The sequence below is a fragment of the Phoca vitulina genome, unplaced genomic scaffold (genome assembly GCF_004348235.1).
Source record: "Phoca vitulina isolate PV1807 unplaced genomic scaffold, GSC_HSeal_1.0 scaffold9, whole genome shotgun sequence".
NCBI lineage: Eukaryota > Metazoa > Chordata > Mammalia > Carnivora > Phocidae > Phoca > Phoca vitulina.
Genome location: NW_022589712.1, coordinates 22,287,352 through 22,305,290, shown reverse-complemented (window position 1 = coordinate 22,305,290; position 17,939 = coordinate 22,287,352). Strand labels below are relative to the sequence as shown.

General features: G+C 40.0%; 1 protein-coding gene across 7 annotated transcripts in view; it reads left to right on the top strand.

Moving 5' to 3' along the window:
- The window catches only part of AIG1 (androgen induced 1), a 285,599-nt gene that overhangs the window by 63,138 nt on the left and 204,522 nt on the right, over positions 1–17,939 (top strand). For all 7 annotated transcript variants that reach the window (XR_004299977.1, XR_004299976.1, XM_032407762.1 and 4 more), the window contains exon 3: positions 17,337–17,438. Coding sequence is in view for 5 of the 7 variants with exons in the window: in XM_032407762.1 (XP_032263653.1) it covers positions 17,337–17,438 (102 nt within the window). In the remaining 2 variants the exon portion in view is untranslated. The remainder of the gene's footprint in view (positions 1–17,336; positions 17,439–17,939) is intronic.

Below are 17,939 nucleotides of genomic sequence, written 5' to 3'. Positions count from 1 at the left end.
AATACTGCTTTGAACATTCTTGTACATTCATTCTCCTGCTCCACATATGTAAGAGATTCTCCAGGAAAAAAGGTTCCTAAACAGTATGCTGCAGTGAAATACAAATGTCCCAAGACCTGTCTATCACCTCCGCCCCTGCGAATCTGAGCATGGTCTGGGGTGCCATACTCCCCAGCAGGGGACTTTTAGTCCTTGTTTGCTGAGAATTCTTATCAAGAATGATTGCTATATTTTATCAGATTTTTTTCCTGCACTTGTAGAGGTGCTTCATTGATTCTTTCCTGTATGCTTGTTTTCTATTTCAGTAATCATTTGGCTATTCTTTGCTGTCTTCTGAAGATGTATACCCCACTCATTAATTTTTACACATTCTCTTCTACTGTAGGTATAGGAGCGTGTAAAATTCCCTCAATTAACACTTTAACTACATCCCACAAGAATTGTATCTACCATTTTTATTACTGTTATTTCTAAATATTTTCTAGAGTCCATTATGATTTTGTGTTTGATCCCCAAGTTTTTAAAACATGTTTTTAGATTTCCAAATGTACAGGGATTTTTATGTTTCTATTATTGATTTCAAATTCAATTGCACTTTGGCCGGAGGCTATGATCAGTAAGCTACCAATACTCTGAAATTTTTTGAATTGCTTTTTGGTTTAAATGGTGGCAGATTTTTATATTCTTAACTTGAGTTTAAAAAGAACACACATTTCAGATCACTACATCTTCCTGAAAGCTCATATCAGGCCACAAATCCACATGATTGCTATCTTAAGGTTCTGATGGCTATCTTATGGTTATGAATTTTCAGGGTAATTTTTCTTTCTCTTTCTTCTCAGTACAGAGCTCAGGTTCCAGTAGCCATGTTTTCCTTAGTGCCCTCTTCTCTGCCAGGTTGAGGATCACCCTTTCACTGAAGGTGTAACCCTCTGGGGTACTAGCTTTAGGTGGGGGCCTCAGTGGGGCTCCCCACCTTGGGCAGTCTTTATCTCCTATCTCCTGAATTCCACAGAATATCCAAAGATAAAGTTAGGGTCACTGTGGTTGACAGACACTTCTGGACGAAAGCTGGCCTCTGGTGCTTGCTGATCTCCTGGGATTCTCCCTCACTTTATTTTTTTTTAAATTTTTTATTGTTACGTTAATCACCATACATTACATCATTAGTTTTAGATGTAGTGTTCCATGATTCATTGTTTGTCCCTCATTTTATTTTGACATCTACAGTTTCACTACTTTTTGTCACATAGCAATTAATTTTTAAAAGATGCTTCATGTATCCTGGATACATTACGAAACAACAAAATCAAGATTATATAGTACGATATGTGTATTTAAGAAGGGGAGACACACAGATAGGAACATGTAGGCATTTATATGTGTGGGTGTGTACCTTTTTTTCTTTTTGCAAAAACAATCACTGAAAGGATAAAAGAGAAATTAATACATGGTTACCTAAATATTTAATTACACTTTTTTTTTTTTTTTTGGTGGTGGTTTTCATTGGGAGAGTAAGTTTGGAGTATTTATTCCACCATATAGCTGGATATATGAGTAAGTTCTGATTCCCTTTTTCCCACATCTTATCTAGGGAACGGGTTCACCTATGGCTCCTATTGAATCTCCTTTGTATCAGTGTCTCCATAATAGAAGTTTTCTTGCCTTGAAGTCCCTTTTCAGGAAATGGTTGTCCCAAATATATCAGGGACAATCCCATTGTGGAATTAAAGAACATTAACTGTTCCCATTGTGTTTAGTAGCCGTAGCTATATTACTGTGCATTTTTCTGGAGTGTCTGATCGCCCTTTTCATTCCATCTGTGCAATTGGCTGTAATCTTTGTAGTTTTCCAACTGAGTCGCAACTACTCCTGATTCACGCTTATCATAGCAGTCAGACCTTAGTATTTCCTTTCCCCTATTTCTTTCTGTAGCTTGATGGATAACCAGAAAGTAGAATAGACAGAGTTTCCACCCTCGGGGGCTCATCTTCTCCACTCCATACCCCCTCACGGTGCATACCACCTTACTAACCAAGCCCACAACCTCCAGGACACTCTCAATGGTGTGTAATAAACCTTCAAAAGAAGGCTGCTACCACTAGAAGCCACCCTCAGGCAACTTTGGATCCACTTGATGGGAAATAAAAGCGAACATAAAAGCTATCATTTCTATGTGTCAGTCAGTGTTGAAACAGGCCAAGTGGAGATGCCTGAGACTCTGAAAAGAGCCAGAGTCCGAGGAATGTGGCCTGATTGGTGTGGTTTCATCCTGTAGGTACAAGGATGATACCCAGCCTGACCCTGGGCAAAGCGTCTGAGAACTTAGGTCATAAGCACCTAGGCCCATAAGCTGGTATTCCAGGGAAAGACTTGCATCCCAAAGATGACATGAGAATCAGATAGCAGCTTATTAGTAAAATTTGAGTAAGGAAGGGAGCATGACTCCAAGGTGCAAGACAGGACCCAAATATCAGTAAGGACCAGCAAATATTCTATTTCTCTATCCAGTGAATATGAATTTGCCGGAGGTAGGATAAACCTGGTCAAATAATCCTTATTGAGATGCTTGAGATACCACTAATGCATTTATTCATATTCCTAGCAAAGACAAGAATGAGTCTCCTGACTGGTTCTGCATTCTGTGCTCCTGTCTTATGGCTTTGGATGTCATGGTTGATCCAGAAGAATAGCCTGGTGATTTTTCTCCAGGTGTAACCATCTTTCTTTTTCTTCTGGGTTTTCTAGAATGATTAACCAAACATTTTACTCACCAAACATTCATTGAATTCCTGTTCTAGCAGGCCTTCTTAGAGGACTTAGAAATGAAATAGTCTTTGGCATTTAATCATTCATTCAATTATTAATTGCTTCAAAAGTATGTACTATTATGTACAAGAAGTATTAAGAGAGGTTAAAGGCATTGGCTCTGGGGTTTCATTGTCTGGCCTCACATTATCGCTTAACCACTTTTTGACCCTGGGAAAGTTACTAAAATTCTTTAAAGCTAATTTCTTCATTTATAAAACCAGAAGAATAATAGTAGCTACCTCAGGGTAGTTGTAATTCTTAAATAACATTTTGCCTGTGAAGCCCCTGATCTATACAAAGTAGAGACTAAATAGGTGTAAACCAGCTTTCATAAAGCACTGGAAAAGATTACATTTATATAATATTCTCAAAATGTTAAAATATAGTGATGGAGGAAACATCCATAGTTGACAGGGGCTCAGGTTGGGCGAGGGTGTGACCCTAAGGAGGTAGCATTAGGGACTTCCTCGGTGGTGATGGAACTCTTCGGAATCCTGATTGTGGTAAAGGTTACACAAATGTGTACATGTGGTAAAATTTCATAGTATAATATGCCTCCTCAGAAAACGAGTGCCTGTAAAAACTGGTAAAATCTGAATAGGTCTGTCGTTTAGTTATAGTGTTATGCCAATGTCAGTTTTCTGGCTTGAAAATGTACCAGGCTTGTGTAAGATGTTATCCTTAGGAGAAGCTGGGTGAAGGAGACACAGGAATTCTCTGTGTTATTTTTCAACTTCTTGTGAGTCTTAGATGATTTCAAAACAAAGAGCCAAGAAATAAACATATAAAGCACCAAGGGAGATGTGACGATGCAACCAAGAGGAAATCGACTGGTCCTTACTCTGCCAGAGTTCACATCCCACTGGGAGGAGAAACCAGCAATGACACTGTCACTGATTCCGTCATGATTTTGCTCAGCATTGTGAAGGAAAAATATAACATGCTACTAGAGCTCAGGCAAGGAAAAGGGGCAACTCAGGGGAAGCTTCTTGGAGGTTATGCTATTTCGGACCCCTTCTCTTCGGTGATGATGAGCTGGCAGGGCTGTGGGGAGGCATTCCAGGCAAACGGAGCAACAGATGAGGGGCCTGGAGGACAGGCGGAGGCTTCCAGCTGCTTAGAGGGACCAGCAAGTTAAAGGATGTGTAAGAGTTACTTGAATGGGCTAGTGTTGTAAGCAGAGGCCTGAGGTGGGTCAAGGAAAGAAGTAATTACTTTTATTTTATTTTATTTTATTATGTTATGTTAATCACCATACATTACATCATCAGTTTTTGATGTAGTGTTCCATGATTCATTGTTTTTGTGTGACACCCAGTGCTCCACTCAATACGTGCCCTTTTTTCTTACTTTTGATGAGAGATTGTGGGGGAGTTTTAGGTGGTGGGGACAACTGCGCCATGAAAGAAACACTTGATAGAGCTTGGATTTTGAAAAAAAAAAAAAATGTAATGAATCTCAAGCTGCAGTTACAACAAAGCCCAGAGGCATGGATACTTGGAAGTGTCTGGTGAGTTTGGGAAACTATACATAGTCTGTTGATTGGGTTCCTGGAAGAAGCTGGAAGGGGACTGGAAAGAGAATTTGGGACCAGATCACAACGGGAGTTTTGGTTTTATTCTGGAAGCAAGGGGGAGTCATTGGAAGTTTTAAACTGAGAAGTTCTTAAACGTTTTTAATAAGATAACTCCGAGGCCAAGATAAAGCATGGATAGAATTTGAAGGAAAACTGACGCCGGTAGCTCTAGCCAAGGGGCTACCGCAACAGTCCAGAACAGGGACAGCCGGAACTGGGGTAAAGGCAGTAGTCACTGGGAGCAGGGAATGACAGAGGAGCCTTGGTGAAAGTCAGCTCAAAAGGCGATGGTGACCTCGGATCCAGGAGCTTCACTTCTAGTAATTTATTCCTCTGGGGTATTCACATGGGTGCATAAAAACATACACATAACATACCGTTGCAGGGTTACTGGAAACTGCAGCAATCAGAATGAAGATACATATCTATTAGTGAGTGCTTAAGTAAATTATAGCACATAATCACGCAGTGTGGTACTTTGAAGTGCTTAAGAAAAATGGGATATCACCACAAAACATTTTTAAGTTAAAAAATTGCAGAAAACTGGCTATAGTGTGATCTAATTCTCTAAAATAGTGAATGGAATGCCCATTAGATGCATAGGAAAAGACCTTGCAGGAGTATACCTATCCTTTTGACAGTGACTATCTTTACAGGGCAAGATTACAAAGAGCTTTTACTTTTTATACATTTCTTTATGGTGATGTACTACAAATGTTTTCGTGCTTAAATGTGTCTCGTCTGTGGCACTCACACGTGCATGGCATGGTCTTAGATTGGCCTTCCTGTGAACGGGCTCAGGGACGGAGGGTGCATGCAGGAGAAGGGGGCTCTTGGGAGAAACACCTGTTCGGAAGGGAGGAAGGCAGTGTTGGGTAGAAGGAGAAGTTGACCCACACTACAGTTGTAACCGGCATCCTGGGATGTCTAGAGCTGGGATGTCAGAGCTGCCGTAAGTGGAGGCAGAGGGGCTGGGTGTTTGTTTCCTGGCATGGGTCAGACACTGGATTTAGACTGCCCCCTCACCCCTCCACCCCCCACCCCCCCGCCCCCCGGGGAAGGGGCATGACTCGGGCAAGACAGTTCCCTGCAGCTGAGGGCAGTTCCCAATGAGGGATGCAGCTCACAGTGGCCAGCGACCAGTATTGCCAACATCTAGGGGATGGACGCATGGGCCCTGAAGAGGGAATCTGGAAGAAACACTAGCATATCTGCCCCAGTTATCTGGTATAAGCATAAAAGCTCTTCTCTGACTTTGCAGACCTTGCTGAATGACCACACGTAGCTTGCATGAATACAAAGATGAGGAAAAATGATGATCTCAATGCAGCACAAAATTCAGTGAAATGAAATATTTTTGATTAAAAAGATCTTAACAATTAGGAATAGGAAGCTGTGTATTTAGCCTGATGAGCACTTCCTCGAGCCTATCCTTTCACTGAAGCTCTGGCCCCTCTGTGGGATAAGGCCCGTGGGTGCCGTACGTACTCCTCCAATTTGCGCAGGCCCAAGGCCACGATCATCCATATCCATGGCCACATTCCACAGAGCACTCTGATTCTGGTAATGGGCATTTGCCCACATGGCAGCCCTAATTTCTGTGTTTGCTAGTGATCTGGTTTTTACCCTGTTCTGTTTTTGTCTGTATGGATTTTTTTTTTTTTTTGACTCCCAGTGATTTCCCCTCCTTTCTTGTCTGCTCAGCAATATATTTGAAAGTATATTTGTTGTAATTTATTTAGCACCTAGTGTTTCACAGTAGGAAAGTTTTTCTGTGTATCTAGTCCACGGTACTGCAGAAACCTAAACCCCCACTGTCTTTACCAAAGGCAGTTTTTCCTTTTACTGCTTATAATGTGACTTTCAGTTTTATGTAGTTTTATACTTTATATTTTATTTATTTCTTAAGCTCTCCACTCTTCTCTTGCTCTGCCTTCTTTATTTAATCTCAGATTTTCATCTTTGACCTCTTTTCTTTAATGGAGAATTATTTGATCATTAATTAATCATTTTTTCTGATTTGTATTGTTGAGTTGCCCTTTTTTGGAGGGAGGTGGTCACATTCCACTTTATCTCTCTCTCTCATGGTATTTATGAACACATTCCATGCTATTTCTTTTCTTATGATTACTCAATCTTAAATTGGTTCTTTCTGAGCCAGCTGTTTGCGAAAGGATAGTACTGGAGACAGGCTAGGGAACTGAGCTAGGGCAGCTTGAATTTCTGCCTCTTTCCCACCACCTTCTTTGGAGAATGGCTTCTCTCTGCGCTACACTCATTTCTCTCTCCTTGCCTCATTTTGATCGCAACCGTTTTGTATGGTGACAGGAAGCTGAGTGTTCATCGGGTGCGCTGGAGTTGTCCATGCAGGCTGCTTACCACAGATCCTTTCTTGTTTGCCATAACATACCCACATCCTGCTTCTTGCAGAGATGACATGCTGACCCGTTGCCACATTTCACATCATCACTTTTGACACCTGAAGCCAAGTAGGGATCAGAACATCTCCCAGGTGCTCCCATGCATCTCAGACCTCCTGTTCCCAGCAAGAGTCACTCAGTGTCTCTTAGAGGGCGTCGCCTGGAGCGATCTCTCTGTTCTGCTCACTCGACCAGAGAACCCTTGGATCTCGTTTCTTTCATCAGAGTCTTGCCCTGTCCGGGCTCAGTTTTCCTAATACTGAGCAGCCTGTTGAAAAGAGTGATATTTGGATTATGGGTGTTTCCTACTTTATTGGTTTCACTTCTCCTTGTGTCTGGTTGACTTGGGGAAAGGGAGCCTTTGGTCTTCCATCTTGATCCAGAAATCCAGAGAAGGATCATGTCAGGGTGATAGAAAACTTAAACAGGTGAAGGAGGGATTGGCAGGTAAAGGTCTGAGAAGAGATGGGCTAGAAGAATAACGCTGGAAAGAAGGGTTTCTCTTCCTCACAGACGGGAGAACAAAAAAATACAGAGAACGTGAAAAAGGAATTTTAGGTCGTTAGGAGGAAAATTGAAGGCTTAAAAGGATGCTCCTCCTAAGGGAGATGTGGAGCCTGACACAGACAGAAAGCACCAATACATCTTTATCATTTACTCTGCCCATTTTTATCATAAATGTGCTATGTGTGAAGCGGTGGGGAAACGGCAACGAACAAGACAGACAAGTTCCTATTCTCTGACACTTCAGCTCCTCAGAAGAGAGCCAGACACTGAACAATAATGAAAACTTACTTTCTGTCAGCGTCTATGATAGGAAAGAACGGGGCCACAGAGTCATTGGCAAGGTGTCTGTGAAGAGGTGCTGTTTAAGCCAGACCTAAAGGGACAGAGAATGCAGCCAGGTGAAAATGGGGTAGGAGAATTCCTGGCAGAAAGGATTGGAAATGCGAAGACCCTGAGGCACGAAAGAGCTTAATGAGTTTCAGGAACAAATGGCCATTGAGAGCTTAGGAAGCAAGAGAGAATATGGTAGAATCTGAGGTCAGAAAGAAAAGCAGGGGTCAAGTCATATGGGCACTGTTGGAGCTGGGTTTTTATTCTCACATTATTTACTCAGTCAGAAGGGACCATTAAGGACCTAAATGTAGGTAAATATGGATAAATTAAAAATTCTACCACAAAGATTATAGTTGAAGGCTGTGAAAAAAGGCAGAAACGTGCTTTAGAAACTCTTTAAATGCAGATTCTGGTTTTAAGGTAATTTGAGCATAGTGCACGGAGTAAAAAAAAAACAATGTAGTGTTACTCACAGCCTCATAATTACAAGTAGAGGAATTCTATGTCACATTTCCAGGAATGAGTACTAGAAACTAACTGTACTCTGGAACAAAAGATACTGTAACATTTCAGAGGGGCCTATGCTTTGCTGTGCCTTGCTGAATTTGAGGGTATGGATGAGGGAAGTCAGCTATGAGATCATGTCGTGACTCAGAATCTTCTAGACCTGAAGGGTGGGAAGACAAGAGCCTTGTCAAAATGAGAGAGTCTCGTTGTTGGTGTATAGGAATGCCACCGATTTCTGTGCTTTGATTTTATATCCTGCCACTTTACTGAATTCCTGTATGAGTTCTAGCAGTTTTGGGGTGGAGTCTTTTGGGTTTTCCACATAAAGTATCATATCATCTGCAAAGAGTGAGAGTTTGACTTCTTCTTTGCCGATTTGGATGCCTTTTATTTCTTTTTGTTGTCTGATTGCTGTGGCTAGGACTTCTAATACTATGTTGAATAGCAGTGGTGATAGTGGACATCCCTGCCGTGTTCCTGACCTTAGGGGGAAAGCTCTCAGTTTTTCCCCATTGAGGATGATATTCGCTGTGGGTTTTTCATAGATGGCTTTTATGATATTGAGGTGTGTACCCTCTATCCCTATACTCTGAAGAGTTTTGATCAAGAAAGGATGCTGTACTTTGTCAAATGCTTTTTCTGCATCTATTGAGAGGATCCTATGGTTCTTGTTCTTTCTTTTATTAATGTATTGTATCACATTGATTGATTTGCAGATGTTGAACCAACCTTGCAGCCCAGGGATAAATCCGACTTGGTCGTGGTGAATAATCCTTTTAATGTACTGTTGGATCCTATTGGCTAGTATTTTGGTGAGAATTTTTGCATCCATGTTCATCAGGAATATTGGTCTGTAATTCTCCTTTTTGATGGGGTCTTTGTCTGGTTTGGGGATCAAGGTAATGGTGGCCTCATAAAACGAGTTTGGAAGTTTTCCTTCCATTTCTATTTTTGGAACAGTTTCAGAAGAATAGGTATTAATTCTTCTTGAAATGTTTGGTAGAATTCCCCTGGGAAGCCATCTGGCCCTGGGCTTTTGTTTGTTGGGAGATTTTTGATTACTGCTTCAATTTCCTAGTGGTTATAGGTCTGTTCAGGTTTTCCATTTCTTCCTCGTTCAGTTTTGGTAGTTTATACGTCTCTGGAATGCATCCATTTCTTCCAGATTATCTAATTTGCTGGCATATAGTTGCTCATAATATGTTCTTATAATTGTTTGTATTTCTTTGGTATTGGTTGTGATCTCTCCTCTTTCTTTCATGATTTTATTTATTTGGGTCATTTCTCTTTTCTTTGCGATAAGTCTGACCAGGGGTTTATCAATCTTATTAATTCTTTCAAAGAACCAGCTCCTAGTTTCGTTGATCTGTTCTACTGTTCTTTTGGTTTCTATTTCATTGATTTCTGCTCTGATCTTTATTATTTCTCTTCTCCTGCTGGGTTTAGGCTTTATTTGTTGTTCTTTCTGCAGCTCCTTTAGGTGTAGGGTTAGGTTGTGTATTTGAGACCTTTCTTGTTTCTTGAGAAAGGCTTTTATTGCTATATACTTTCCTCTTAGGACTGCCTTTGCTGCATCCCAAAGATTTCGAACAGTTGTGTTTTCATTTTCATTTGTTTCCATGAATTTTTTTAGATCTTCTTTAATTTCCTGGTAGAAGAAAGAGAAATTAAGGAGTCGATCCCATTTACAATTGCACCCAAAACCATAAAATACCTAGGAATAAATCTAACCAAAGAGGCAAAGAATCTGTACTCAGAAAACTATAAAATACTCATGAAAGAAATTGAGGAAGACACAAAGAAATGGAAAAACGTTCCATGCTCGTGGATTGGAAGAACAAATATTGTGAAGAGGTCAATGCTACCTAGAGCAATCTACACATTTAATACAATCCCTATCAAAATACCATCCACTTTTTTCAAAGAAATGGAACAAATAATCCTAAAATTTGTGTGGAACTAGAAAAGACCCCGAATAGCCAGAGGAATGTTGAAAAAGAAAAGCAAAGCTGGTGCCATCACAATTCTGGACTTCAAGATCTATTACAAAGCTGTCATCATGAAGACAGTATGGTACTGGCACAAAAACAGACACATAGATCAATGGAACAGAATGGAGAGCCCAGAAATGGACCCTCAACCGTATGGTCAACTAATCCTCGACAAAGCAGGAAAGAATGTCCAATGGCAAAAAGACAGTCTCTTCAACAAACGGTGTTGGGAAAATTGGACAGCCACATGCAGAAGAATGAAACTGGACCATTTCCTTATATCACACACAAAAATAGACTCAAAATGGTTGAAAGACCTCAGTGTGAGACAGGAGTCCATCAAAATCCTAGAGGAGAACACAGGCAGCAACCTCTTCGACCTCAGCCACAGCAACTTCTTCCTAGAAACATCACCAAAGGCAAGGGAAGCAAGGGCAAAAATGAACTATTGGGACTTCATCAAGATAAAAAGCTTTTGCAAAGCAAAAGAAACAGTCAACAAAACCAAAAGACAACCGACAGAATGGGAGAAGATATTTGCAAATTACATATCAGATAAAGGGCTAGTATCCAAAATCTATAAAGAACTTTCCAAACCCAACACCCAAAGAACAAATAATCCAATCAAGAAATGGGCAGAAGACATGAATAGACATTTTTCCAAAGAAGACATCCAAATGGCCAACAGACACATGAAAGTGCTCAACCTTGCTCAGCATCAGGGAAATCCAAATCAAAACGTCAATGAGATACCACCTCACACCAGTCAGAATGGCTAAAATTAACAAGTCAGGAAACGACAGATATTGGCAGGGATGCGGAGAAAGGGGAACCCTCCTACTCTGTTGGTGGGAATGCAAGCTGGTGCAGCCACTCTGGAAAACAGTATGGAGATTCCTCAAAAAGTTGAAAATAGAGCTACCATACGATCCAGCAATTGCACTACTGGGTATTTATCCCAAAGATACAAATGTAGTGATCCGAAGGGGTACATGCACCCCAATGTTTATAGCAGCAATGTCCACAATAGCCAAACTATGGAAAGAGCCAAGATGTCCATCAACAGATGAATGGATAAAGAAGATGTGGTATATATATACAATGGAATATTATGCAGCCATCAAAAGGAATGAAATCTTGCCATTTGCAATGATGTGGATGGAACTGGAGGGTATTATGCTGAGCGAAATAAGTCAATCAGAGAAAGACATGTATCATATGACCTCACTGATATGAGGAATTCTTAATCTCAGGAAAGAAACTGAGGGTTGCTGGAGTGGTAGGGGGTGGGAGGGATGGGGTGGCTGGGTGATAGACATTGGGGAGGGTATGTGCCATGGTGAGCACTGTGAATTGTGTAAGACTGTTGAATCACAGACCTCTGAAACAAATAATACATTATATGTTAAAAAAAAAAAAAAGTAGGAAGGGAAAAATGAAGGGGGGGAATCGGAGGGGGAGACGAACCATGAGAGACTATGGACTCAGAAACCTACTGAGGGTTCTAGAGGGGAGGGGGTGGGGGGATGGGTTAGCCTGGTGATGGGTATTGAAGAGGGCACGTATTGAATGGAGCATTGGGTGTTATACGCAAACAATGAAACATGGAACACTCCATCAAAAACTAATGATGTAATGTATGGTGATTAACATAACAATAAAAATTTTTTAAAAAGAGTAGAAATTTCAGAAATAGATCCAAATAAATAAAGGAATTTAGTATATGAAAAATGAGAGAGTCTCTCTCTGCTTGGGGACCATCAGAGACAAAGCCAGCTAGCATCCAAAACACACAACTTATTCTCATGCTTTGTGTGTTTGGAAGGAGAAAGCACAACGGGAAACATGTCTACACATTACCTCTCAGCAAATACTACCACGGAAAAAAGTGATGGGAAAAAAGTCATGACAAGGAAATCTGGAAGCAAAGTAATAGAGCTCAAAACAGAATTCATTTTTTTTTCCAATAGGTATTTGGTAAAGTCTGAGTACTAATAGATTAGTTTTTAAAGGAAAAGTGATTTCATAGGATCATGTCATATTGAAGCTGAAGACTTTAAAGATGTATTCATTTATTTCCTTCTTCCCTCCTTCAACAGTGGATGTTTGAGATATGCTAAATGGCCTTTATAGACCAATCTATAGATAAGTGACTTTTCTCTTTGACCTCCTTCATGGTATATTTCTCTGCAACATCCTTTGGGCTCTAATCGGTTTTACTAAATTCCAAAGAATTTCCCACTGATCAGTAAAGCTTCTTCTTAGAAGTGGACTAAAGCTGATTAACTTCAGCTTCTACTGGATACCATATAAGAGACTCTTTACAGAAGGAGACAAAGCGTGAATCCAGTTTTTTTTTTTTGCATTCATTTCTAATTGTTCCAGGGGTTCAAACGAAGCCTCAATGACTAGCTGTAACACAAGTACTTTGTCTGGGAAGCTTGAAGGACTGGAAAGCCCCTGAGCTCCTTCTACTCTCAGTTTAAGTACAGTATTCTGGGCCTGGCAGCTGAGAAGCAGCAGGTGCACGCTGAGAAATAGCTGGCCACAATTGTGGAATGTTTCAGTGGTACTTCGCCTGTCCAAGGGAACCTATTTTTGTTCCATATTCATGCCCTGGTAGTAGAGTTCAAACTTATTTTGGGTTTGCTGATGACCATACTATCAAGAGGATATCAGTGCATGAAGCCAAGAAGCCACCATCTGTGCTGTGTTTCTATCTCAAGAATTATTTAGAAGGCTGATTATTCAGTTGCCTGGGCCTCTTGACCTTCTAGTATTACACTAAGAAAGACAACTAACACTTTCTTGAAAGTCACTTCACTTTTAATAACCCACAGAATTCCCTCAATATATGGTAAGGGTGAAAGGACTGATCACATTCCACCAGTAAGTACTGACACCAAAATGCTCTCCATGTGGTAGGGACACCATGAATGATCATTTATGGTGAGCAGAAATTAGCTCTCCACAGTGGTGTGCTAGTCAATAATTAACAGCTGGCTCTACAAGGAAAAAATACCTGATTTGTAGCATTCGCTGATTTCCATAGCTGAATAGTAAGAACAGCTTGATAAGCTTAAAAACTTAGATGAGATGGAAAAATTCCACAGAAGGCAAAAGTGACTAAAACTGAGTCATAAAGTTTTAGTTTTGAACTAAAAACTCTTCTCCAGAGAAAGCAGAAACCCTGAGAACTTTATATCTAATAAAAAAATTGAATTCACAATTAAATCTTCTCATGAGAAAACTTACAAGTCCAGATAGCTCCCCTAGAGAAGCCTATCACTTTATACGCAACTAATGAGTCACTGAACACTACACTAAAAACTGATGATGTACTATATGTTGGCTCATTGAATTTAAATTAAAATAATTACCCCAAAGATACAGATGTAGTGAAAAGAAGGGGCACATGCACCCCAATATTCATAGCAGCAATGTCCACAATAGCCAAACTGTGGAAGGAGATGAGATGTCCTTGAACAAGTGAACGGATAAAGAAGATGTGGTTCATATATACAATAGAATATTACTCAGCCATCAGAAAGGATGAATACCTACCATTTGCATCGATGTGGATGGAACTGGAGGGGATTATGCTAAGTCAAATAAGTTAAGCAGAGAAAGACAATTATCATGTGGTTTCATTCATATGTGGAACATAAGGAATAGCAAGGAGGACCACAGGGGAAGGGAGGGAAAATTGAAGGGGAAGAAATCAGAGAGGGAGACAAATCGTGAGAGAATCTGGAATACGGGAACCAAACTGAGGGTTAGAGAAGGGAGAGGGATGTGGGGTGAGATAACTGGATGATGGGTATTAAGGAGGGCACATGTGGTGATGAGCACTGGGTGTTATATGCAACTAATGAATCGTTGAACACTACATCAAAAACTAATGATGTACTGTATATTGGCTAACAGAACATAATAAAAAAAAGTTGGAAAAAAAAGAAAAGAAAAAAAGAGAAGCATATTAAATAGGTAAGGAGGAAATAATACCAATCTTGGACAGAGTCCCTTGAAAAATAGAGGAGGGAGCTTTTCCCAGTTTATTTTTTGAGGCCACCATTTTCCTGTCACCAAGATTAGAAGAAGACATGAGAAAATAAAACTAACTATGGATTGATATACTGTATAAATGAAGATGGGAGAAAAATTCTTAACAAAATATTGGCAAGTCAAATCCAGCAATATATAAAAATGATAATACATAATGACCAAGTATTAAAGGTTGGTTTAACATTAAAAATCTATATAATTCATCATATTAACCAAATAAAGGAAAAGAACTATCTGGTCACCTGAGGTTGTACAGTAAAATTATCTGAAAAAATTCAGCACTTGTCCATTACATACATAAATGAAGGATAGGGGAGATTTTCCTCAATGTGATAAAACATCTAAGAAAAACCTGCAGCTAATATCAAACTTAAATGTTAAAAGACTGGACACCTTCCTAAGAGCGAAGAAAGCAAGGGTGCTCTCTGCTCATCACTTCTAGTCAACACTGTGCTGAAGTTTGTAGGTTGTGCAGTTAAGAAAAGAAAAAGAAGTAAACGGCATATACATTGTAAAGGAAGAAGAAAAGCTGTCTTTATTTGCAGATCACGTACATATAAAAATCTAAAATAATTTATGAAAGAACTACTCAAACTATGTGAATTTAGCCAAGCAAGAGGACACAGCGTCAATAAACTAGTCATTTGTACTTTTATAGACGAGTAACAAAATGTAAAAACAAATTCAATACTATCTACAATAACATACAAAAACATGAAATGTTTCATAATAGATTAAAAAAAATATATGTGCAAGATCTGTCAACTAAAAACTACAAACTGAAAAACCAAAGATCTACATGAATGGAGGCATCAGTGATGTTCCTGGGTCAGAAGACGCAGTATTGTGAAGATGTCATTTCAACCCAGATTGAATATATTGATTCAGTATGGTCGTAATCAGAATTCTAGGAGGATATTTTTGTAGAAATTAGCAAGCTGAGATTCTATGATTTAAATGGAAATGCAAAGGACTTAAAATAGCCAAAACAATTTGGAAAAGAAGAAGAGTGGAAGCATATGGTAAGCAGAATTCTAAGATGGCCCCACGATTGCATCCCATGTGGTGCAGGCCTGTTTAATCCCCTCCCCTTGAGTGTGGGAGGGGACCTGTGAATGTGATGGGACGTCACCCCTGGTTGGGTTACGTTATATGGCATAGGTGAAGGGATTTCCACCTGTGGCTCCATCCAGGATTAAAGTAGCTTCGTGCTTGTGTGTGGAGTCCCAGACTAAATGTAAAACTGGTCCTCACCTTCAGAAACAGATACATCTTAACCACCTCACAGGTCAAGGGGTGTACACATTGATTGTGCGGTCAACCCTCTAGGTCAGACCCAGGAAGGAGGTCCACACAGGCCGTGAGGCATACTTGTGTCTTTTTGAAGAGGAAATTCCAGGATTATTGTTGCCCAGGATATGGTATAGAAAAGTAGGTGGAGGCTCTGGGTAGACCAGCCATTTGGCTGAGTGACTGCCTCACTCCATGTCGGGGGCAGAGGCTCAAGGTGGCTGGAGGACCTTCCAAAGCCGACGTCTCAGACTTTAATGTGGATATGAGTGACCCCAGAATCTTATTAAAAATGCAGAATCAGAACATATCAGGACAGGACCTGGCATTCCACACATCTAACAAGCTCTCAGGTGACATGGGAGCTGCTGATCCTTGGGACTGCATTTTGAGTCACGATGCTGTAAAGTTTGGCACCCAGGTCTGAGGGCAGGTAATATTGATACTCAGTACATTTGAAGTCTGTAGTGGAATGAATAAACCAAAGTTGTGAGTAATTTCAAATTACTCATTGCACTAATGATAGTTAACATTAAGCTAATAATGTTTTTTTTTTTCCTTCTTGTGCATTTATCAACTGAGTGAAAATAGTTGACCCAAAAGCAGGATAAATAACTGGAGATCCCAATCCAGGATTGAAACTATGTGTGTAATCTATGGTTGCCTCTTGTAATTATCTTTCAATATGCTTTATGAAACGAGAAATGTTCATAACATCTTAGGTTTTAAGGGTGAAGCATACTACACTTTTCATACTACAATTACCCATATCATAACTGACATACTTGGAAAAGAGCTTTGGAACCCTTCTGATTACTAGCTTGTGCTGGGAGTTTTATGAAAAGAGGCATTAAAATATTTACTACTTTTATTAATAAAATGCGGGGCTATGGATGACTTACAAGATAAAATTGTTTCTGCTTAATATTCATCTGCATTTTATCGCTCTGTAGCATTTATTATGAGACGTAACTCTGCAGAGACTTTGATCTCTCTCTGGGCTAGTTGCCTTCTCCATGCCACATTTATTGACTATGTACACAAGCATTTGCGTTTTCTTTATAATTCTATCCTGAAGGTTAAGACCCTGGACCATCCGTTTCTTTATTTTATCTGAACTTCTCTCACCATTAGTTTGAAGAAAAGAGAAAAAATTGAGTACTGTACTCTCTTTGGTTGGTTATGTTGCTGATGGGTCAAAATAAACCTTGGGAACCCAGATGAACATGTAAGTTATTCCAGGAGAATTAGGATTCTTCCTTTGTGTTTCATACACTCTGCTTTCAATGCAGGCAAAGCCCCTGCTTAAGCTATATAAATTAATACATTTGCAGGAAATGTGACTTCGGGACATTTTACATAGCAGTGATTTTAATGCTGTTAGTGGTGAAATGGAAACTTGAGAATGTGAAGATTAATTTAAACCACATGATGGGTTCAAGGAAAATACACTACAGTTTCTTGAATGTGTGCTCTGTAGAGTGGGGAATGGGATCCAAAAAACCACCAGTGAACTTTTAAACCCTCTTGAGAGGATTCAAACCAACACAATTAGCCCTCGAAGGGAGCTGTTCCAAATGACAGACAGATCATTTCTCTCTCCCTCAGAAACAGATCCCTTTGCCTAAGAGAACGCAGTAGGGAGACCAAGGAAGGAAGAAGGACCCCACGCGTTACCACCAATGGAGTGAAGTTAGAAATCCCTTTCCAGTCATTCGCTGGTTTACTGATTCATCTTTCACTCTAGATTACAGTTCTGTTGGGTTTTTTGAACAATGGATAACCAACGCATTGTATATCGTGAATTTGAAATAAAGGATTTCTTTTCCCTTCTAGTTCGTGGTAGCGGTCTTCTGGATCATTTATGCCTATGACAGAGAGATGATTTACCCGAAGTTGCTTGATAATTTTATCCCAGGGTGGCTGAATCACGGAATGGTAAGTGGACTAAAACAAATAATTTCCTTTCATTAAAAAAAAAAAATCTATTAAAGAGCTATTTTCTAATTCGGGCTTTCCATAGAATGTACCTAACTGGCTGTGCAATGAGGGGGATTATGAGAGATTGTAATCAGAGGAGAATACCGAATGTCAATAAAAACATCTTCCCATGAAACTGAGTCACTATTAAAACTATGTAGTAGATGAATCCACAGTTTACAAGGTGTTGGTATTGTTGGATAATACAACTAGCTCATTGTATGGATGAATTTAATTTCTGTGCCATTCGAAGACTTGTCCCCTACTGGAGCCTAAGGACCTAGTCCCACCTGTACAACTATTGAGGCCTCATTGTTCCTCCACCTCACGTCAGGATATTGTGTTGGAAGTAACTACAGCACTGGGAGAATTGGCCCCAGGGGAGCAGCAAGACTGTTATTTTCCCTGGGAGATCTGCTGCAGGCATTGGAAGTGTCCTTGGCAGGGGGTGCCCGTTGG